This window comes from Maylandia zebra, linkage group LG18 (genome assembly GCF_041146795.1).
Source record: "Maylandia zebra isolate NMK-2024a linkage group LG18, Mzebra_GT3a, whole genome shotgun sequence".
Classification (NCBI taxonomy): domain Eukaryota; kingdom Metazoa; phylum Chordata; class Actinopteri; order Cichliformes; family Cichlidae; genus Maylandia; species Maylandia zebra.
In genome coordinates this window covers 23,340,988-23,363,296 of record NC_135184.1, presented here as the reverse complement: position 1 = coordinate 23,363,296, position 22,309 = coordinate 23,340,988, and the positions used below count along the sequence as shown (strand labels likewise).

The 22,309-nt window shown below is 41.7% G+C and overlaps 1 protein-coding gene across 6 annotated transcripts in view; it reads left to right on the top strand.

The window, feature by feature from the left end:
• pde4ca (phosphodiesterase 4C, cAMP-specific a) overlaps positions 1–21,649 on the top strand; it is a 49,233-nt gene extending 27,584 nt beyond the window's left edge. For 5 of the 6 annotated variants that reach the window (XM_076876418.1, XM_023154619.3, XM_004542408.4 and 2 more), the window contains exons 2-16: positions 10,191–10,382; positions 11,127–11,171; positions 11,669–11,705; positions 12,347–12,420; positions 12,519–12,571; positions 12,985–13,097; positions 15,739–15,832; positions 16,006–16,178; positions 16,283–16,381; positions 16,563–16,727; positions 16,821–16,920; positions 17,048–17,202; positions 17,312–17,434; positions 17,525–17,707; positions 18,096–21,649. In XM_076876418.1, coding sequence (XP_076732533.1) covers positions 10,191–10,382; positions 11,127–11,171; positions 11,669–11,705; positions 12,347–12,420; positions 12,519–12,571; positions 12,985–13,097; positions 15,739–15,832; positions 16,006–16,178; positions 16,283–16,381; positions 16,563–16,727; positions 16,821–16,920; positions 17,048–17,202; positions 17,312–17,434; positions 17,525–17,707; positions 18,096–18,593 — 2,104 coding nt within the window. In that variant the 3' untranslated portion in view covers positions 18,594–21,649. The remainder of the gene's footprint in view (positions 1–10,190; positions 10,383–11,126; positions 11,172–11,668; positions 11,706–12,346; positions 12,421–12,518; positions 12,572–12,984; positions 13,098–15,738; positions 15,833–16,005; positions 16,179–16,282; positions 16,382–16,562; positions 16,728–16,820; positions 16,921–17,047; positions 17,203–17,311; positions 17,435–17,524; positions 17,708–18,095) is intronic. The other variant, XM_076876417.1, reaches the window with a different exon arrangement.
• Positions 21,650–22,309: the final 660 nt, after the last annotated feature.

Here is a 22,309-nt window from a genome sequence, read left to right as displayed (position 1 = left end):
TTTCTTTTTTCTTTTTGCCTGTCCCATTTGGTTCTTTAGCCATCAGAATTGTTGTCTGAAGACCAACAAGGATACCCAATGGATTTACTTTGCCAAATGGATCATCGTGGCATTGCTGTATTGGTCCATTTGATCGACCTTTGTTTTTATTATTTATTATATTTTATTTTCAGATGTTACAGACGGGACAGACATGAGTGAGGGATAGGAAAGGGAGAAAGAAAGAGGAAGGAAAAGAAAAACAGAAGGGGAGAGGGACAGTGAGAAAGGGGGGGAGAAAAAAATCTCCTGGATCACCTGTTGAGAAAAGAAGAATAGAAAACAAGCAAAAAAAAACCCCAAAGCAACATACTAAACACAACGCCATCGCATTAATCTAGCTAAGTGTAAACAGCAGTAAATACTAAATATTCAATGTTGTTGTGCAGCACGCAGGAAAGACAGCGCACAATGTGCTTTGAAGTAGCAGCCAAGAAAGGTGTAATTTAAGTCTACGAGCAGTGAACACCCGTGTGCATACCTATTTTGTTGTGTTAACAAACTGAGTGATTTGTTGGTCATTAAAATACGTTCAGAATTTACAAACTTAATGATGATATTTTTAAGTACCTTATTTTTATATTTTTATCCAGAAGTCTGTTGACACTGCAGAGACCGTGGATGCACATCCATGCAGCCCTGTACTGATTGTGTGGCTTGTAGGCCTCTCCGGGCCTCTCTGCCTAACAATTACGCGACCAGGTTAGGTCCTTCCGGGTAAACGAGTCCCCTACAGTCTTTTGCAAACCTTAGGTTGGATCTTCTTTCCTCCTTTCTTGTTTGTGCAACTCCAGACCTGCCCCCTGCATTTCACCCCGGCTGCCATTTTCAGTTTGTAGGTCGCTTGATGTCATCCTACATTTGTGACATTCGACATTCAAATGAGCTGTGAGTCGTCCCTGACAGTTGTTTTCACCCTCCTCTGGTCTGAGGTTTGTTGTTAGCAATATTGCTTGTTGTTGTTGTTTTAATGAATCATTTTAATGTGGAAACAATTACGTCTATGAGTAAAGCTGGAATTTAACCCTTTGTTGCCTCACTTAAAACTGTTTGTTTCCAATGCTTGGCTTGATTAATAGTATTTTTTCCTTTGAGGTGCTCCTATCACTGGTCTTTGCTGTCAAGTTTGTTATTTAGAGGAGCGATGGCCACAGCAGTGGTTTTTAGACTTTTCCTCATTAAATGAAATTTGGTTGAAGTTAGATTAGAGATTAGATAAAACTTTATTAATCCCTCGGGTGGGTTCCTCTGGGAAATTCGGTTTCCAAATAGCACAGCACCGACAGAAGTTACAGAATGTGAGCAGATACCATATATACACATATATAAATACAGAGACATATATAAATAAAGAGTATACAAAAGGGATAAATGGAATAAATAGGAATAAGAATACAAGGGAATTGCACATTCAAGTATTGAAGTTTATTGCAATGTTGGATATTAACAAAAAGTATTGCACTACAGCTTAGTTGTTCCCCCCTCCTTTGTCCTCCTGTTTCCCCTCCCTCTCCCCTCCAGAGAGGAGTTAAACAGTTTGATGGCGTGTGGGACAAAGGAGTTTTTAAGTCTGTTAGTTCTTGTCTTTGGGAGAAGCAACCTGTCACTGAACAGACTCCTCTGGTTGTTTATGGCCGTGTGCAGAGGATACCCAGCATTGTCCATAATGTCCAGCAATTTTAGTGTCCTTTTCTCTGCCACTGTCACCACAGAGCTAGCCTTCCTGATCAGTTTTTCCAGCCTGGATGAGTCCTTCTTTGCTGTGCTGCTCCCCCAGCACACCACAGCATAGAAAAGTACTCCAGCAACCACTGACTGATAAAACATCCTCAGGAGCTTCCTGCAGATGTTAAAAGACCTCAGCCTCCTGAGGAAGTGCAGTCAGCTTTGGGCTTTTTTATACAGGTGCTCTGTGTTGCATGACCAGTCCAGTTTGTTGTCCACCCACAGCCCGAGGTACTTGTTGACCACCTCCACCTCCTCTTCCACCTCAAGTTAATACCATGAGGTGGACTTGCATTGAAGTGGCTTTTAACTGAATGGAAATACTGATTTATTTATTATTTAAAATCTGGAGTTGAAGTTAGAGGTTTTCCCATGCAAGGAGTCCTTTATGTATGTGTATGACCCACTGTTCACTTGCAATTTAAACAACAGTTCGCAGTGAAATAGAGGTCAGCTACATATCTATCTTTTGCCAGCAAGATATCCACACATCATTCTACAGCTTGTCGCTCTAACAGCGAGTTTCTCTTTCAGGGTTCATTCAAGGAAAGGCAAAGAGGAACATTTGAAGAAAATGGAATGTGTTTGCAGTGACAGATTCCTTATGCAAGTTCAATTTCATAGATTAGGCACAAAATATGCAAAAAAAAATATCTGGGCAATTTGGCTGCACTGAAATTGTTGGAATTCTTGCAGCTGACAGCGCTTGTGTAAGTGTAACTTAAAACCATTTGTTGGAAAAACGAGTATTTCCTTCTTCCACAGCACCTCTGATTGTGACATCTCACCACTGCCTACACTGTATCAGCTAACTGATGACTGACAGCAAGATTGTCCTCGGCAGTCATTTCACATTGTAAACGGTATCAGAGCTCCACATCTAGACTTTATGTTGTTTTTCAAAGGAAGAAAAATATTGGGGGAAGACAGCTGGGTGACTGAAGCCATCAGAGGGAAAGTCCTGAGGAACCTGCAGTGTTTTACCTCTGACACTCATTTTCTCTAAGTTAAATAAATGCTGTTTGACAAATGTAATGTAATACTGCATGAGTGTGATATATGTATAAATCCTGGTAGTTATTCACCTTGACCGTAGTGAGGAGGGAATCCATCCTTCCAGACTTTGCACACAGTCATTTCCGAGCAATCAGTACTGGACCAGAAAATAAGGTTGCAGCTAAGTGAGTTATGATACTAGATAGACTACTAGATAGTCACCTTCCAAAATTTTTTCCTTGCCTGCAAGAACCGTTCAGATTTTCCTTACAGACATAACAAGAATAATCTAACAACATCCTAACTATTTACTTACCGATACTGACTTCCAAACCCTTTTGTTGCTTGAAATTAGCTGATGGTAATTGTTAATTTTAGTGTTAACAGATATATTCCTCTATAGGACTATCTAGGATTGCCTCTTTAGAAATCATGCATTGTTTTAGGTTAATAGTTAATCACATTAAACGTGAAGTCTTCCTTAACGAGAATAGTAACTTCTTACAGTATGTCTGTACAAAAGCTTTTATGTCTTCTAAGCCAAATGTTATTTATTCAGCAGGTAATAATCTAAGTATAGGTTGGGTCTTCATTTTTTAAGGCAATGATAAGATAAGGCAAATGATTCTGAGTCCCTGTCTTTGTTGTGTGTCTTCTACATTGGATTACACACTTTTAAAACCAGTTTTTCCTGGTTCACTTCATTCTGAACAGTGGTTAGACATCTCTATTACCAATGCACAATGTCTATAATTAGCTCTCCTCTGTCACTCAGAGGCTGACCTGCTGGGCCTGTTTTTGTTGGCTGTAAAGTGTGAAAATAGCTAAAAGGTTATTGTTTGTGTTGCTATTCACAACTACTTTCTTAAGCAGTCACAGCTGCAGTCCGGTTTATGTCTGTGCTGCTTTGCTGTATGGTTTGAGAAAGATCTACAGTGTATATAGCAAAACTGCTCTGTGTGTGTGTTTTAGGAGGATTATTCAGGAACAGAGAAACACATTCTTACATATTTAGCTTATTCAGCTAAATGCTAATTTGGCTTTTTGAGAAATACACGTTTGCTTTGTTGTTGAACGTTAGCTCAGAAGCTAACTTTGCTTTGTGTAAGGGGCACAAAATCTACTTATAAGCTCCTGTAAAACTCACTAATAAACATGTCCTATCAACTAAAACATGAGTCCAGCACAGAGCCTCGAATGAGATTAAATGCTCGTTTTGTTTGTTTTCATGCTAAGCTAAGTTTAGCTAGGCTAATTGTCACAAGGCTGTTCCCTTTTTGGGTTAATGGTCCACAAGTCAGTTGTCAGTGACATGACAGACAAGACAACCGATAAGTTTCTTTCCTTAAATCTGTTGTGAGTGCCTTTATTACACATTCATGTGAAATGAGGAACATTTGATCCTCTGTGAAACACCACATGCTTTTTTCAGTCAATATCAAAATCTCAATAGATTTAGTGTTCTCCTGTAGAAAATGTACCCATAGCCTCAGAAGCTTATTTTGGGCCAACTGAGATATAAATAACTTACTTCCTGTAGGTTTTTTGCATAATTTGTCAGACCTGTGTCTGATATTTATTTCACCACTCTTTCATGCAACATTCATTTAGTGATCTGACAAGTCAAAGAGTTTTTTTTGTTTGTTTTTTCTGTTTGACATCCACATTTCGCAGCATTTAAGTACAGTCCTCTCCATGACCCCCTTTTCTTTTTGAGCCATTACTCGGTGGATTTTCTTGGATGCTTAGAATTTTTTATCATCTTCAATTCAAGGCAAATGACCTTGCATGATGTTCAAACACACTACTTTAACTGCGCCATATTCCAGAGCATGCTTGAGAAGGTAAATTGATAAGATGTACTCATGGAAAAAGGAAACATTTTCCATGAGACGTGTTGTTTTACCATACTTCATTTAAGCCACCCACAGTGTATAACATAATCAGATTTATAAAATAATCATGACATTGCTTTTAGAAAATATTTAGAAGATGCAAGAAACCAATGAAAATATAAGTGTACTTTCAGAGATGGATTGCAGCTGGTGCTCTGGGAAAAAGATAAGGCAATTGTGAATTAATCTAGCTACACTGTCGACATGTAAACACATACCACCTCCATCGGGTTTCTTCACGGCCAGATTCAGTAACGTGATGTTACAGAATAGAAGAAGAAGACGCGCAAGACAAACAACAGGGTGGTCCTGGCTGTGTGTGTGAAGGGCCACACAAAACCAACATTTATCCCAGAGCACAAACTGATGACTTTGTGCTCTGGGATAAATAGAGCTGATTCACCTCTGGGTGAATCAAAATCACCTCTGTGGATTTCTACTGTGACCACTTTTACAACATCTGTTCTCCCTTTGTTCCCATTGTTCTGTGTGCTGAGCTACAGCGTGTGGACTCTTAGTTGCTGGTGTGAACTTTGTGGTCTCACTCAAGCCGGGCGGAGAATGTCTCTCGTGCCTCTTGTGCTGTAATAATTTCACAGCATTGTTGCTTTTGTTTCACACTGACACATTGTCGCATACTAGAAATCATTTCAGATTATCTCCCAAGTTTTACAAAAGCACAATTTTCTCTTGCATGAAGCGAATGCTCTGTGCATCAGTTTAAACAGCGTTTGAATAAACGTCCCAGTTCGTCGCGCAGCTCGGCTTTGGTGCAACTAATTCTACCTCTGGCTGTGTCACAGCAAAGGCCTGGGAGTGATGAATGAAGGTTCAGATGACAGCTTGCCCTGGTTTACGGGCCTATCTCGCCCTTGCTTTCTCCCTCTCTCGCTCGCCGTTGCTCCTGTATTTTAATGCTCCCCAGATGGGATTGACGTTGCCATGACAGGCGGTGACGCAGGCGGGGTGTCAAGTATCAGGGCCACTGACAGGTTGCCATCAATCACACTTGTTACCAGCCAACCACTTAAATAACAAACATGGTAACACCTCTCTCTTTACACCTTTTTTTTTTTTTTTTTTTAAACTAAAAGTCTTTGCCTTGTCCAGGAATGCTGGCTCTAATTGGTCTTTAGACAAGAGAAGTAATTAAGTGTGCGAGTGCATGTGCATTCATGTCCACCTTTGAAGCTTGGTGTGCGAATGCAGATGCCAAATTAGGATGGTTCTATTTAACCATATCCAATCTCCAACAGGTGGCACATTACGCATTTCAGCTGGCTTTTTAGCTTTTATATGAGATTTTATTTTCACCGTCTCTGCACGTATAAAAACTTTTCAGTCAGGGTTTTTTTTTTTTTTACAGCGTGGCAATAATTAAGAACAAAAGTAGCTCGGGTTTTTGTTCAGTGATTAATTTGATTTATCTGCAGAAAACTTCGTCTCTACCTCATTATTTTACAATGCATACAATGTGCAAGTTCAAAGACTCACCCCAAAATCGTCAGAATGCATGTTTTGTCTGTGCTGAAGCTACAATGATACAAATATCTGAATAATAAATTATTAAATGAATAACATGCCTTAGTTTTCTCTGTTCAGACATGAACATTGACTGGCTGTAGCAGTTTCACTAAGGCCCAGCAGAGGGACTCTGTCCTCAGAGAGAATGAATAGATTATTTTAATTCGGCAGGAAGAACCTAAAATACACGTTAGCTATCACTCATCACCAGTTTTATCGGGACTATAATTAACACCTTCCCACACTAACAGGGATATTTTTTAAAAATCCCTTTTTTTTATTCTTGGAGCAGAGAAGAGTGGAGAGTGGGAAGGGTGCCGGAGAAGGAGGAGAGGTGGGCAGGCGGGTGGGTGGGTGCCAGTTGTGAAAAACAAAAAGACAATGGAGGAGTCATTTTTGAAGACCAACCAGCCACGGAGCTTCTGTGGGAGCTTCCTGTTCAGACGATGCGCACACTGAGCTTGAACCTTGACCTTTGACCTCTTAGGACTACAGAATGCCTCAGCTGACAGAGTTAATGCACATTTTGTTAACTGTATAGTTAAAGATTGTGCACATTGGAGGTGTGCAGAAAATACTGGAATATTCTGGTTGCACTGTTCTTACTGTGAAACGACATTACGGGAAAAACTGTAAACTGCTTTTTTCATTTTTTCCGAATATAGAATATCACAATTCAGCTGTTTAGAAAATTATAAACTCCATAACTCACAACTTAACAGCCTCAACAACAACTATTTTTTTCAAAAATAGCATGTGTTTTTGAGTTATTGTTTTACTTTATCACCTATTTAGATCTCCATCGCTTGTTTCCATGGTAACAGCTACTTCCCCCCCCCTTTTTTTTTCTTTTTTGCCACATAAATTAAAGGATTTGTTATAAAACTGTATGAACCACAACTAGAAGATTGTGATTTCACAATGCAAAAATACTACGTGTTTTGTCTGCTGGGGTGCTGGAGTACTAGGTGAGCAGTGAAGTGTCACGAGTGAGTCAGGATTCCCTTTCCTGCACTGGGCTCACAACAGCTCAGCGAGAGATAAAGAGAAAAAAACTGGAAGCGAAAAAAAAAAAAAGCAGTGGGGGAATGGCGTAGGCGGTATTTTGATCCGCGGTCTAATTTTAGCTCGGTATCGGCTTCAAATAGAAACTCCTCCATAAATATTCATGAATGGAGGGAAGAATCTGCTGCTCTGTGAGGCGGAGATGACAAACAGAGAGCGAAAGAGAGAGAGGAGGGCTCTGAATTCTACCTGAAGGTTATTTTTAGCTGCAGTGTTGCCTTTCTGGATTCACATGCGAACGGAGGTTAAATTTAGCTGCACAGACAGAGACGTGTGGAAATACAAACAGATTCATAATCAGAGCACGCGAGGAGAGCAGCGGGCGCAGCATTAATACAGAGATACGATGAGAGAGATGGGTTAAACTGGAAACATGAAAAGGTGAGGAGAGCGTGACCATCTCCTCACCTCAGTAATTTGAGATTAAAATACACACATTGTAGGCGTACATCATTGGGACTCATTGTTTGTATTATTTACACATAAAATTATGATTTTTTTTACCCCTTGCACACACAGCCTGTCTGTCATTCGTGCACGCTCACTCTAGCAGCCACGCTGGCACAGTCCCACTGTACTGTGTCTGACATTTTAGTCACTCGCACTTTCTTCTGTGATGCAGTCAGTGTGTCTGAATCTGTCACATGGAAATCAGCTTCTGCTGTTATGTAATAGCCAGTAACACACCAACGTCTTGGGGGGGAGAGTACTGCAGAACGCAGCAAGAGAGGAATGAATGCAGTGTTTTCATGCAACTGTAAAGGCTGGATTGTAGCAGCACAACTCTGCAAATGCCAAAGTTGGTCAATCGCTCATGGATTGGAGTAAAAGGTAGTCGTGTCAAATGTCAAAAACTGTTGACCATGTGAAAAACACATTATTACTCCCCACCTTCTATACTGTGCACTCACTGACCTCTGACTTTGTTAGCTACACCTCTCCAACTGTTTGTTAATGGAAACATCTGCCAGTTGAATGGCAACAACTTGGTGCAGGTAGGCGTGTAGCCATGGTCACTTTGAAGTCGAACATTTAAACCGAGCATCAACTGCTGTATGCAACACAGTGTACAGTGAGTATATATGCGACATGGCAGTTGTTAACGTCTTTCAATGTGTGCATTTTGTTACACTCTAGACCCCACACAGCTGCACAAGAATCTGATTTTGTGGTAATTGTATCACTGACATTTTGGGTTTGTGTGTTATTATTCTCTAACACTTTGGAACCCATACCTACGCCATGAGATTTTTATTTTGAAATATTGGTTTCCCCGTTCTGTTTATTTGAAAGGGATCAAGTGTGTCTCAGCATCTGCCCTTGCAAAATCCTTCATGTTCTGCTAATGGTTGTTTTACTAAAGTGTGGATTTCTATTCTGGAGATCCTCACGCTGTTTAGCAAAAGGAGATGCGTTGCCAAACGGAGCTGCTGGCCGAAAGTCTCCGAGGCTCAGAGCAACGCTGTGGGAAAGTAGAAATGTAGATCACAGGAGAAACATGCCTAGACTGTGAAGAAGGACCTTGCCGTGCCTTCGTTTGTTGTTTTCCTCTGTAGTCAGACGGTGTTTTTCAGGAGGAACTCCTCTTCACCTGACGCTGCGCTATTTTTAGACTCGCCTCTCTCGTGTAACCCACGTCAGTACTGTGCTGCTATTTTTATCTCTGCTGTTCGCTCACAGTCGGGATTCATCTGTATGTACACGCGCGCACGCGGACACATACACATACTTGTATCACGAGAGCATCACGTTATCTAAACACATTTCATGCCTTTACTGTTTCTCTGCATGATGATTGTGTAGCTGTGGAGTTCAAGTACGTCCAGGCTGGTTGCCTGACAGCCTCAGGTTTCGCTTGATTCGCTGTTTCAAATGCTATACTATCTTTTAATGTTAAATATATTAATAATGAAAAATGGGTCCATCCTGCCAATCAGCTGCTCTTTTTTGGATCACTCTAATAACACACTTAATGGATTTTAGCGGTTAGTTATCCTATTTATAAATCAGCTATAGCATTGCATGCAGCCACCAGTGCTGAGAGCTATTCTTCCTCTTTGGATCTCATCACCTCCTCATTTTGGTCTCAGTCTGACTTGGATGTGTTTTCTTCACCACCATTGTTGCTCGGCTTGAATTGTGGTGCTGATTTTAGCTTACTTCCTGAGCTGTGAGCTGAGCTCATATATATCACAATGTCTTATCCTTTTTTTGTCACCCTTCTAAATTTGAATTTTGAGTTTTTTTTACTTCTATGTTACACTATTTCCTCTTCAAGAAAGGACAATATCAGATTGAAAGCTTGTGTGATAGAAGTCTTTATAAGGTCTGTAGCGATGTTTTAGATATGAATATTCCATCTTTTAGTAACTGTGTCCATGTTATTGGCACCAGAGGAGCAGCAGTCTGGTTAACTTGTAACTGGAATTTTGTAAAAAGTTTGTCTGTCAGTTTGGTCTGAAGGGAAATGCTTATTCCCACATTTATTCTCCCTTATTCTTTTTATTTTATGGCTGTTGCATTTATACTGCCTGCAGCTCTTAATGGAGCTCGTTTTCTCACCTCAGTGCATGCTGACACGCTTGACCAGCCACTCGGTGTATTTCCAATAACGCTGTTGACAGCTGGTTTTCGGTTGCTCCTGCCTGATGCTGCAAACAGTCACAAAGTGCTGAACTGTATTTGTGTGACAGACTCAGGGATATATTCATACACACCAGCTATTGTACACATAAATGCACACATTGCAGATATTCTGTGGGAGATATTTTATGGCACTGTGTGTCTAAGAATGGAAAAACAAGCTTTCCAGGAAGCATGGACAGTTTGGATGGATTCATTTCTTCTATTTCCTTTCCTGATCAAATCTACAAGCTGGTAAATTCCTAAATAGCCTCTTAAGCCATCTAACCTTAATAAATTCTCTTTGCATTTATGTCTTCTTAGTTTTGATGTGGAGAATGGATTGTCTGTGGGACGCAGCCCACTGGACCCTCAGGCCAGCCCTAACTCCGGTCTGGCCCGACCGACCAATTTCCCTCACAGCCAGCGGAGGGAATCTTTCCTCTACCGCTCTGACTCCGACTTTGACCTTTCACCCAAAGGTCCCTCCAGAAACTCCTCCACTGCCAGTGACCTGTAAGTCCACCAGTTGAAACTGTTAATCCTCTGTCTCTATGTATTGAGAGGGGCCTAAAACAAACCCTTTGGATAAATCCAATGCCCCGCCTAGGAATCTTGTTGCTTTACATGTAGTAATCTGTTGATATCAAGTTCTCTAAAAGTAAAAAAGAGCTTTTTACATCTGAAAAACACGGGTAAAAGTTTTCAAAGTATCAACAGCCATTCCTGATGCTGTGCTTTTTATCCTAAAGGAATACCACTAGGATCACATGGATCATATTTGCATTTCTGCTTTTCTGTTCTTCTCTATCTGTTTGAGCTCAGAGGTTTCCGGGCTGGAGAAGCAGTTTTGTGCCTCGATTTACGTGCTGGCTCCCTTACCTGTTTGCAGTTTGAGTTCTGAAGCCAAATTGTCACGCAGTTTAACTTTTTTACTTGTTTTTCATAGAGTGAGGAGGACTGTTAAGAAAGGTCCACCTTGAGAAGACTGAGCCTTCTCAAATACTTTATTAGGACATGCTATGTATTGCTTGCAGCTGTTTTCCCATCACAAAGTGCTTGAATGTCAAATCTATTCCACTGGGATTCTAAAGAAAGGAATATTTTGTTTGTTTTTCTGTGTGTCTCAGTTACATCCCCAAGCAAGACATTATAGATTTCACGCTATCTAAAAAAAAAGAAAGAAAGAAAGAAAACCTTCAGTTTTGTAATTGAAGCAGTCACAGATTTCTTCAACCTCTTGCCTATCTGTTTTTAAAGGGAAGAAAGCTTGAAGCATTGGGAAGTCAACTGGTTGTCATCTCGGTGAGAAGAACATGATAAACAAAATAAATTAGGGCGAAAATAAACCCACACTGGCTCTGTCCCCTGAAGGCCTCTTCTGCATTCCCTCTGGATGGCTTCATGATCATTTCCCTCCTTTCTCCCGATGACTAAATATCAAAAACCTCTCTTGTGACCCCTGTCAGGCTCTCTAAAACACCCCGTTCTGTTTTGTTTGTTCTTGCATGCGACGCTTAATCAGAGCGGAGTCAAGTATAATAACACACTTTTGGGTTTTTTTTACTCATATTTAACTGTTCATAACGTGTCGCCCACCCTTTCCACCTCACCCCGACTGTTTCCTCACCGGCCTCACTAGAAGCAGTGCATGTCTTTAATAAATTAAAATAAACTATAATAGATACGAGGAAGGTTTCTTTTTATCACTCTTTGGTATCACAGTTTAGGGATTTATAGTTGAGCTTCTCAGTATTTTGTGTTTTTTCATGCTTTTTTCCTCTTGTGTGTCTTTTCTGCAGACATACAGAAGACATGATAGTCACACCGTTTGCACAGGTGAGTCCTCTGAAATCTTTTCCAGTCAGCCTGTTTTACTTATTGTGTTATTTGAAAATTTGGCAGATGGACAAATTAAGAAGAAAAAAAAAACAGCCTCCAGATGGTATGAGACTGGGTTTTAGTGCTCTACCGGAACATCCCCTCAGGATCATGTTGGCCCTGCGACAGGATCAGCATCCCGCTGGTGTTGCCTAGCTCTTGCGTGGGATGTGCGTCACTCCTGTGCTCACTTTACACAGTGAAAGGAGCTGAGAATCCAATACTGCTGGATCATGCTGTTTAAGATATGCATGGTGGCAGATAAGGCTCATGCATGGATCAAGTCTGGACATCTGATACTCTGTGGGCTTTCTCCTCATGCTGAGTCAGTGTTTGGTGACAGATGCAGTGGCAGATGTGACCTAGAGGAGTGTCAGTGATGCTATGAAAACATCAGAAAGGGAGTGGGGGATGCCTTTGGGTAGCACATCTGCCAAGAGTGGAGAGCCACAGTATCAAATGATAGTCAGTGATTTGTGTTGAGAAGCTCTTGTTCAATGAAAGTGGAAGCTTTTATGAGCATTTAAAGCTACACTTCATCACATTACAAATGCGTCATTTGATGAACTCATACATTCACTCCTTTGTTCCTCTCGTAGGTCCTCGCCAGCCTGAGGACAGTCAGAAGTAACTTTGCCGTCATAACCGGCCAGCAAGATCGCACGGCCAGCAAGTAGGCGTTTTGGAGACTTCCTAAGTCTTTTTGCTCTTTCACCACCACACCTGACTTGTGTCTTTAATATGTTCACTTTGGATGGTCTCTGTCTACAGAACACGATCTTCAGGCAGCAACCCACCATCCATGTGCAAGACCAGCCTCGCAGGTTGGTAGCGGCTTTGGAATGAGATATTTACTTATTAGCCCAAAATACACACTTGTTAAAAAACAAACAAACAAAAAACACATACACACACACACAAACACACACAGATGGCAAGGATATTAACACGATTGGGAATCGGGAAATCTGGGTTACTGGAAACACATCACAGCTGTTTAATTAGTAAGCGAATGTTGTTCAACAACACATGAAATCCAGTGGTGGGCAAGTATTCCAGCCATGTGCCTGTAATGATGATTTTTTTTAATGCTTATTGTAAGTCACTTGTATCCTCATCCCATGGATACAATTACTATGAAACAAAATGCAGCTCAATATTTGAGAGGGAAATACCATTAACATTTCCTCCCCGATGAAATTTAATATATATATATATGTGTGTGATATACATACAGAGGAGCCTCACCAGCAGCTGGCCATAGAGACTCTAGATGAGCTGGACTGGTGTCTGGAGCAACTAGAGACGCTGAAAACCCGACACTCTGTCAGTGAGATGGCTTCCAACAAGGTACTTTAACAAAACACTAACACACTACCAACAGCCTGCTAAGTTAGACTTTTAGAAGCTGGTAATTTAGGCAACTGAAAGACTGAATGAAAGTTTGTTGCTCTTTTGGACATTTCACAAACACACACACACACACACACACACACACACACACACACACACACACGAGTGAATCTTGCAGTTGTAGAAAATGGATTAAGTGCAAGGTTGGGAGCTTAAATGGCATTGTAAAGCGCTTTGGGTGCCTTGAAAAACGCTATATAAATCCAATCCATTATTATTATTATTAAACATCTGCTGTAGTTGCTTAAAAGACGTATGAGGGTCAGAGAGATGAAGTTTTGAAGACAGGGTCCTCTGGTCCTGCTCTAATTGCAAGTTGGAAGCTTATTGGACTGTCCTTGTATATTTTGGAGGGCTTTTGGTATAGAAAGCACCAGAGAACAAACCTTGGAGGCTGATTATGCCGTTATTCCTGTATATGTCTATTTTTAGACCTCACCGCTGGGAAAGGTGCTCAATCTGCAGCCGTGCGGTCATTTTCTTCCAGCTTACTGTTGTCATTTCCCCTTTTTGAAATGAAATGCAGCCGATTTCTTTTTAGAATGGATAATATAGACAGTACATGAGGCATGTTCATTTTCATGCTTTATGAATTGATGTATTCTTTGGCTGTGCTTTTTTCCTGCCCAAATTAGAAAAGGCCCCAAATACGACACTAAACCCAAGGATTGTGTGTGGCCTCTCGTAAATACAATTACCATCACCGATGCTTTAACCAAGCTGAAGGCTCATTAACACAAAGAATCCATCATGAAAATATGAATAGAAGCCCCCATCTGTCCGCAGATGGAAGAAGCTTACATGCATAGGATGATTCCCGGCATGCAGATGGGGACTAGAAACAGGGACACACCTTTTTCCCTGAATCATATGCAGAAACATGTGAATGAGTAGTGGGAGTGGGAGAGATGTTGCACTGGATGAAATGGAATCCTCACCGTGCATGCTTCCTCCATCCTTCCCTCTCCTCTCCGATCAGCACTCACAAACACCCACTTCATAGAAGCGTCCAAACATAAGGAAACAGACCTCTTCTCATCACATAAATCTGAATTACATTATTAACCAATCACGTACCGTGCCTGCTTCCTGCTTCATGCATACACCATTCCACACGTCACTCACGTGGCAGCGGAGGGGAGTTTCGCTGGAGGCACCCCCACGCCCACTCCTCTCCCCAGCCCCCACAATTGCTGCAGATCAGTCAATGAGCTAAAGAAAAGAATTATCCATGCCGGCCCTTGGGAACAGCGACAGGTGCATGGGAGGCTGAAGTGAACAATGTTTCTGCATCCCTGACGACCTTATCGAACCGCTTTGTTAAACTGGATCTTTACTGACCCTAGAAAGGGTCTTTGAGCAATCGTGCAACCACTTTTAATCACTGAGTTATTTATATGTGAGTAGGGTATTTAAGAAAGAGCTTTTTACATGCCGCATAGGCATTTTTTTCCTCCTCTGATGGTAATTACTACCAAGTTTGAATTTTGTATAAAAGTGAATAAATCAGCTTAACATTAAGACCACTGTAATTATCCTTCAATATTTTCTATCTGCTTCTGAGCACGATTTAGCTGTGAGTGAACTTTTGGAGCCCGCTTTAAGCATTTCTTTGTCAAAGCATTTTGTCTTTTGCTCCTCTGATTGTGTTAATGGTCAGGGCACCCAAGTCTCTGTGGTGCGTGATGTACTATTTTTATTTTTGGCTACAAGAATGAACCCTCCTCCCCATCCATTCAAAGCTTTTCCTTCATACCTTCAAACTTGGTGCACATGGTGTGTCTCACAACCTCACTCTGCCCTGCCTACTGTGTATGTCTCGTGGCCAATGACGGCTCTCTGTTTCGCTACACGCTGCTGCAGCGGGTGTCTGATTGGCTGCTATTCTTAGGCATTTTTGAAAGGAGGTGGAGATTAGAGTACCCCATTCTCCCTCTGTTTACACACATAGTGGGCAGGCAGTAACTGAGTGGATGAGGGAGAGTCGGGGAGAGTCTGCCTTCTCTGCCTTGCATCCTGGCATCCAGCAGCATTCCCACATACATATGCTTCAATTCTCCTGTTCTTCCACAGACTTATAATCAAAGCTTCTGCAGCACTCGCTGGTGGATTTTTCCGAGACAGGCAGCTTTGTCGAACAGGCGTGTTAAACCTGAGAGCTCACTCGTTTTATTTTTGCTCCCATGCTTGACTTTACGCTGAAATGCCAGAAGTGACTTATTTCATCTCCATCTCGTTGATGTTCATTCAGGTGAGGAGAGGGGAGGAGAGGGATGAACTGGATGGGAGGGTAGGAGACTCCCTGAGGTTCACGTGTTGCTTGTTTTCTGACTTTCTCTGAGACTCAACACGTCTTATGTCAGCATGATCTGTGGCATCTGCTACTTGTATTTGACTGAACCGTTTGCAGGTTTTGAGAGAGAGTGATTTGCTTGTAAAGTGTTTCTTTTCTACGTTGTTGTTAAGAGATAACTGTTGTTCCAGCAGGCGGCTGAGTTGATCCGACCTAGTCTGTCCACAGTTTAGCAAACAGAGTGTTTGATCAAGCTCATTGATGCTTGCATGTGTTTGTCCTCAGTTCAAGAGGATGCTGAACCGAGAGCTCAGCCAGCTGTCAGAAACCAGCCGCTCAGGGAACCAGGTGTCTGAATTCATCTCCAGCACCTTTCTGGGTAAATATGCCGTCTTTGTACGCTACACACTGCTGCACATACATGTAGATATGCATGTAAATCACAGGACAGTGCTCAGACAGGAGTAGTTGAAATGCATGACAGCAGGAAAGTTAGTGTTAGTGGTGCATTTCTGTTTTCATCACTGTTAACTGGATGACTTTCACTGGCAGAGAAACAACATGACATGGACATCATGTCTCCCCCGACCAAGGAGAAAGACAAGAAAAAGCGTCCTATGTCCCAGATCAGCGGTGTGAAGAAGGCCACCCACAGTCCCAGCCTCGCTCCTTCAACCATTCCTCGATTTGGGGTCAATGCTAGCCAGGAAGGACTCCTAGCTAAGGTGTGAGGACTAGTTCATTTGTTATTTCCCTGAGGCTAATTCTCTATTTTTTCCCACATACTGAATGTTGTTTAATATACGTATTTATACTTTCTCACTGACAGGAACTTGAGGATATAAATCGATGGGGTATTGACATCTTTAAGGTCTCTGAGTATTCTGGGAATCGCCCACTGACAGTCACCATGTACACCATTTTCCAGGTACCACATCACAGCACACAGCGTACTGTATGGCTCCTGTACTTTATAGCCTCAAACACGGCAAAGCAAACAAGTGCATAATGAATTTACTGAAGTCAATGAAGCAATGACTTAGCAGACAATTTGTAATCAGTCATTTATCTTTACCTTGGATGAGCCATCCTCTCCTCTGCTGTTGCAGGAACGTGAGCTGCTGAAGTCCTTTAAGATTCCAGTGGATACTTTCATTACCTTCACAATGACTTTGGAGGACCACTATCATGCTGATGTGGCCTACCACAACAACATCCATGCTGCAGACGTGGTCCAATCAACACACGTGCTGCTGTCCACACCTGCACTGGAGGTAAACGCTCAAATACACAGTCCAGGTTGATGCCCTCACATACACGCACGCATACACACAAAACTAACTGTCTCTCTTTGTGTGTCATCCAAGGCTGTGTTTACTGATCTGGAGATCCTCGCTGCGCTGTTCGCCAGCGCCATCCACGACGTGGATCACCCCGGAGTTTCCAATCAGTTTCTCATCAACACCAGTGAGTTTGCTCGTAGCTCTGCAGGGATTATCTGAATGTGTGTGGGTGCTGAGTGTATTTAACTATGTAGCTGACGAGATCGTGATTTATTTTGCATTCAGAGTTTTTTATGCCTTTTTGTCTTCAGACTCAGAGCTGGCCCTGATGTACAATGACTTGTCAGTGCTAGAGAATCACCACCTGGCTGTAGGCTTTAAGCTTCTGCAGGAAGACAACTGTGATATTTTTCAGAATCTCAACAAAAAGCAGCGTCAGTCGCTTCGCAAAATGGTCATCGACATGGTGAGTGGACCATTAAGATCGTAGACGTGCAGTAGCTCCACTCAGCTTAGGCCTTCTTTTTCCCCAGTGACTTCTGTTTGGTTTAATGTGTTTAATGTTGTTCTTGCAGGTGCTCGCCACAGATATGTCCAAACACATGAACCTGTTAGCAGACCTGAAGACCATGGTGGAGACTAAGAAAGTCACCAGCCTGGGAGTCCTGCTTTTAGACAACTATTCAGATCGCATACAGGTGAGAACTCTTTTTATACAAAGATAGAATCAATCTAATCTAATCTATATATTTGACATGTGACAACACCTGTTTAATTTGCCACTGCAGGTTCTTCAGAACATGGTACACTGTGCAGACCTGAGTAACCCGACCAAACCTCTCGAGCTGTACCGCCAGTGGACAGACCGCATCATGGTGGAGTTCTTCACACAGGGAGACAGAGAGAGAGAGAAAGGCATGGAGATCAGCCCCATGTGCGACAAGCACAATGCTTCAGTAGAAAAGAACCAGGTGGGGATTAACCTAAACCGCGAGCTTAGCCTCAAAATCAAATTCATGTATTTTTCCTCTTGGTGCTGTTCGTCAGCCTAGATTTAGATTGTTCTGTTGTGAGGGGGTTTTGGAGATCCCTTCTCTTTTATATAATGGAACTAAAAAGGCACTGAAGTGGTCCTCAAAATACATTTTATGATGAACCTGATGGTTAATGATAGGGAGACAGCCTGTAAAAATTAGCCGTATCTAGCTTCATGCTTCCTGTGGTTGATGGATGTAGACGTCAGGAAGAAAACTAGTTCGGATACAAAACCGCTCACGGAAAGATGGAGTTCTTTGATTAAGTCAAAGCATCACTGCTGAGTTTGTTATTCGCAGTCTTAAACATTGCTTTCTCTTTCAGGTGGGTTTCATCGACTACATCGTTCATCCTCTGTGGGAAACATGGGCCGACCTGGTGCACCCTGATGCGCAGGACATCCTGGACACGCTGGAGGATAACAGAGAGTGGTATCAGAGCATGATCCCCCACAGCCCATCACCTCACCCAGAGGGCCAGGAGGAGGAGGAGGAGCAGGAAGATGCCTTTGCAGGGGAAGCTTCGGCACATGGTCGGGGTAGCGGGTCTGCTTCTGCTGACAAGTTTCAGTTTAAGCTGACCTTAGAAGAAGAGGGGGAGTCTGACACAGAGAGTCCACCTGAGGAAGAGGAGGGCCACAGCAGCAGGAGGCATGAAATCTACAGATCCGATTCGGCCTCTCATGTATCTCGAAGGCTTCCCAAAATGCTTACAAGTGACTCGGGCAGGACGTTTTCTTTAGACTCGGAGAAAGATATGGCAGAAGAAAGAGAAACAGATGAAGGCGTCTCTGGGGTTCCACGCTTTCGAATTGGCACATAGCACCAGTCAATAGTTTCGACTCTTTCGACTTTCTTTCGTTTAATTATTCTTGATTTCAGTGCCTCGCCCTCTGTCACACCCCACCTTCCACTTCGAGCAAACGCCACCACCTCTGTTTTTCTGCAGATGGGGTTTAAGAGCAGGACTCAAGGTGGGGAGTACGGGAGTGCGGGAGGCTGTGGGGGAGGACTGAGAAAGTCTGCAGTTTCACACAGCAGTCACTTGCACTGGAGAGAGACAGATAGCCCCAGTCGCTGTTCCAGTAAGGACAGGAAATCTGTGTCTCTCACTCAGACAAATTGTGGCTGAAGTTCCACAGAGACGATAAGAAGTTAGAAAAATACACGCTTTTCTACCAGCTAACCTAAAGTCCGCTACGACTAAAGACAGACGTGTCTTCCTCTAATGGAGTATTTTTTTGTGTGAAAGAAGCGAGGAAGTGATGAATGACTGCGAAAACACAACAAAGTCTTTTAAGACTTCTTGCCAAACTTGCAAATGCTGGTTTGCCTGCCTTTTGGGGGTTTTTTGGTTTTTAATTTTTAGTAAGTTTTTTTTTTTAATTCAGTTGTCTGTTATTTAGATTCACACATAGTAAATTGAAGCTACAGCTAACAGCAAACTTGAAAGAAGTGTAAGCAAATTCATAGCACAAAAAGAAGAGCTATGAAGGATTTTTTTTTTGCAAAACACCTTAAATGTAGCAGATATTTGAAGTGACTCTATCACTGTGTTTGTATACATGCAGTAGCACTCCTTTCAGCTGGTGTTGCACAGCCGATTTAATTGTACTCAGCAGGCAAGTTGCTTTAATGATTATAACGACTGAGCTGGCACCGCATATTATTTTTTCTTGTTTTCAGATGTATTATTTCCATTTTTAATAATCTTAATGAGATATAGTCAGCAACAAAACTGAGCCAGGGTCAGTGTAGCGTTAGGCGCTCTAGGAGTTACATCCAGAGCGATGTGGGCTGTGCTTATGGTGCCTCCCAGTGTCCACATGTGGAACTAAAGTTTTGGTACTGTGGTAAATGATTTGCAAGTTCTTACATTGAAAACCTATTTAACTGTAGGACTACCCAAAAAAATGTCGGTTATTTTTCTGTTTTTATTGCTTTATTGTTTGGATTATTTTTATTTGATTTGATGTTTGGCGCCCATTTTATCAGTTTGCCTTCAAGTTTTAGCACTTTGCAGTTTTGTTCATAGGTAGCCTTCGTTTTTGTCTGTTTTTAAGGGCTCGAGCCAAAACATGAACTCATTGGAGGCTTTTGACTGAGAAACACTAACTAGCACAGACATCATGAAAAAAAAAAAAAAACATAAAAAGAAAAAAGAAAAAAAAACCTCAGTGTCACAGTAGAGTTACGAGTACATTAAGCTATTACAGTTCCATTATTCTTACTTCACAGCATCTACCTACTGAAATAGTGTTTTTGGTAACATCCACTAGCATAGATTACTGCACTAATGAGGGCAGTGTCTTGATGAGGTTGTAATGACAGATGTTAGCATCGCTGTAACTGTAAAAACCCAGGAGGTTACAAAGAGCCAGTTCCCTGTGCCTGAATCTCCCCTCTTTTTCCCCTCTCATTGATCAGTACTTTGCTCTCCACAGGGACACGCCGGTAGTCAATGACAAAACAAGTGCCAAGCAAGCATGACACAACCCGTACTGTAATTTCCATTTTGCCACTGGCTACTTTCCATCAGTGACTGATAAAGTTGGTTGATTGTAGCACCCAGTGTGCCAATCTGACCTCAGTGTCTCTGCTCTTTTCTCTCTCTCTCTCACTGAACTCCTGTTCGAACCGTAACAGTAACTGATATTGTCTTAAAACAGTGACGTGTTTGTTGTCCGGGTGAATGAGTTTTCTTTCTCATGTTTTTCTTTTTCTTTTCTTTCTTTTTTTTGAAGTATTTGCTAAAAAGAAGGAAAAAAACTCAAAGCACTTTGTACGGTTCTCTCACACTTCTGCACTTTTCTGTTGACGGACGGCCTGGTAGTTTAATTGAATTGGATGAGCTGGACCATTGACGCTCAGAAGGGCTGAAGTTCCTTGTCTTGTCTTGTCTTTTCTTTTCTTTGGTCCTTTTTATAATGAACTAATTGACTGTGCAAAAGAAGTGTTTTGTTGAGATGTGTGACATTAGCTGCCGGATTCAAACACTATGAAAGTAATGCAGAGAACTTACCAAACTCATCCTGTCGAGAAACTTTTTTATTACCATGAAACAGTGTAACTTATGTTTTAAATGTGTGACTGAGCTTTCTTTCTTCCTTTTTTTTTTTTTTTTTTTTTTGAAGCCTTATTTTTAACTTGGGATTTTTTTCTGGTCACTGACATGCTGGAGTAAAACATGTGCAATCCTTTCTGTAGCCGACGACTCAACTCTCAAAGATGCCTTCAACACCAAAGGACTATTTAACAACATTATAACCAGCACAACATGCAAAGAGTCAGTGTGTGTCTCTCTGTGTGTCACTAATTCATAGTGTTCTTTTTCCTCACAGTACTTTGTGTACAGTTTATTTATTGCTTCTGTATTACCTGTCAGCAACGATGTGACAGACAAGTAGCTTTTTTTTTTAGTCTAAGGTTTTAATACTCACACGTGGCTTCATGTGTGAGAAACTTTTCCTTTTCACTTCTAATATAAAATTATACATGAGCGAATACTCACTTTCACTTTTCTCTTGGTGTAAAAATTGCTGAGTGACAGATTTCCGTCTGGGTTTTCTGGATCACGTCCTATCGCCTGTCTTCCTCTGTCATCACTGATCTGATCGCATCACGTGTTCATAAAGGATCTCGGAGTACGTGCACTCATCTGAAAGCTCTTTGACTCTTAGTGAAGATGTCACGTTGTCGAACAGCCTCAACAGCCAACCAAGACCAGTATTTCTGTGCGTGGAGATTTTTATGAATGTGTGTCATAAACTGAAACTCTGCAGCTTTGACAATCCAACTCTGCTGTTTAACTGTGGCTGCGTTAGCCCTCTGTCCAACTAGAACTGTATGCCTTGCCAATAAAGGAAAAGCTCTTCACTTTGTGATGTCCCGTTTTCTCCTTTTATGAGAAAAGCAAGTCATAAATGCATTTATCACTTAAAGGAAATGAGTATTGATTACTGCTTTTTTAAAAGTAGCTCCAAAGAGAATGCGTTTCTACGTGACACTGCAGACAAACATTGTTCAATGCTAATTTTATTTTCAGTTCTAATTTCCAAAGGGTGGATCTCGCTCTGTGAAAGCTCCAGCCTCGTGTCACCTTAAGTGGATAACAGATTAAGATGATAAATGGTTGTATTTAAAGACATCTTATCTTAAAGACCTTATAGTATCATATCACCCCAACAGAGCACTTCACTTTTGGACTGCTGGCTTACTTCTTAATATATTTAAAAGTAGTTTGAGAGGTACCTCTTCTGTGGAAACAGCTCCCAGTTTGTAATGTATTTAGGTGATTCACAGACACCCTCTCGACTTTTAAGATAAGGCTTCAAACTTTCCTTTATGATAAAGTTTATGGTTAGGGAGTGGATCAGGTGACCCTGGATAGTCCCTACCACTTGGCATTTATCATTAATTATTATTCATGTCTAGTTTTCTTTCACAACCTGTCTTTTGTTCTGTCTCCCTTCACTCCCTTCCCCTCACGGAGCCTGGTCCTGCTCGAGGTTTCTTCCTGTTAAAAGGAAGTTTTTCATG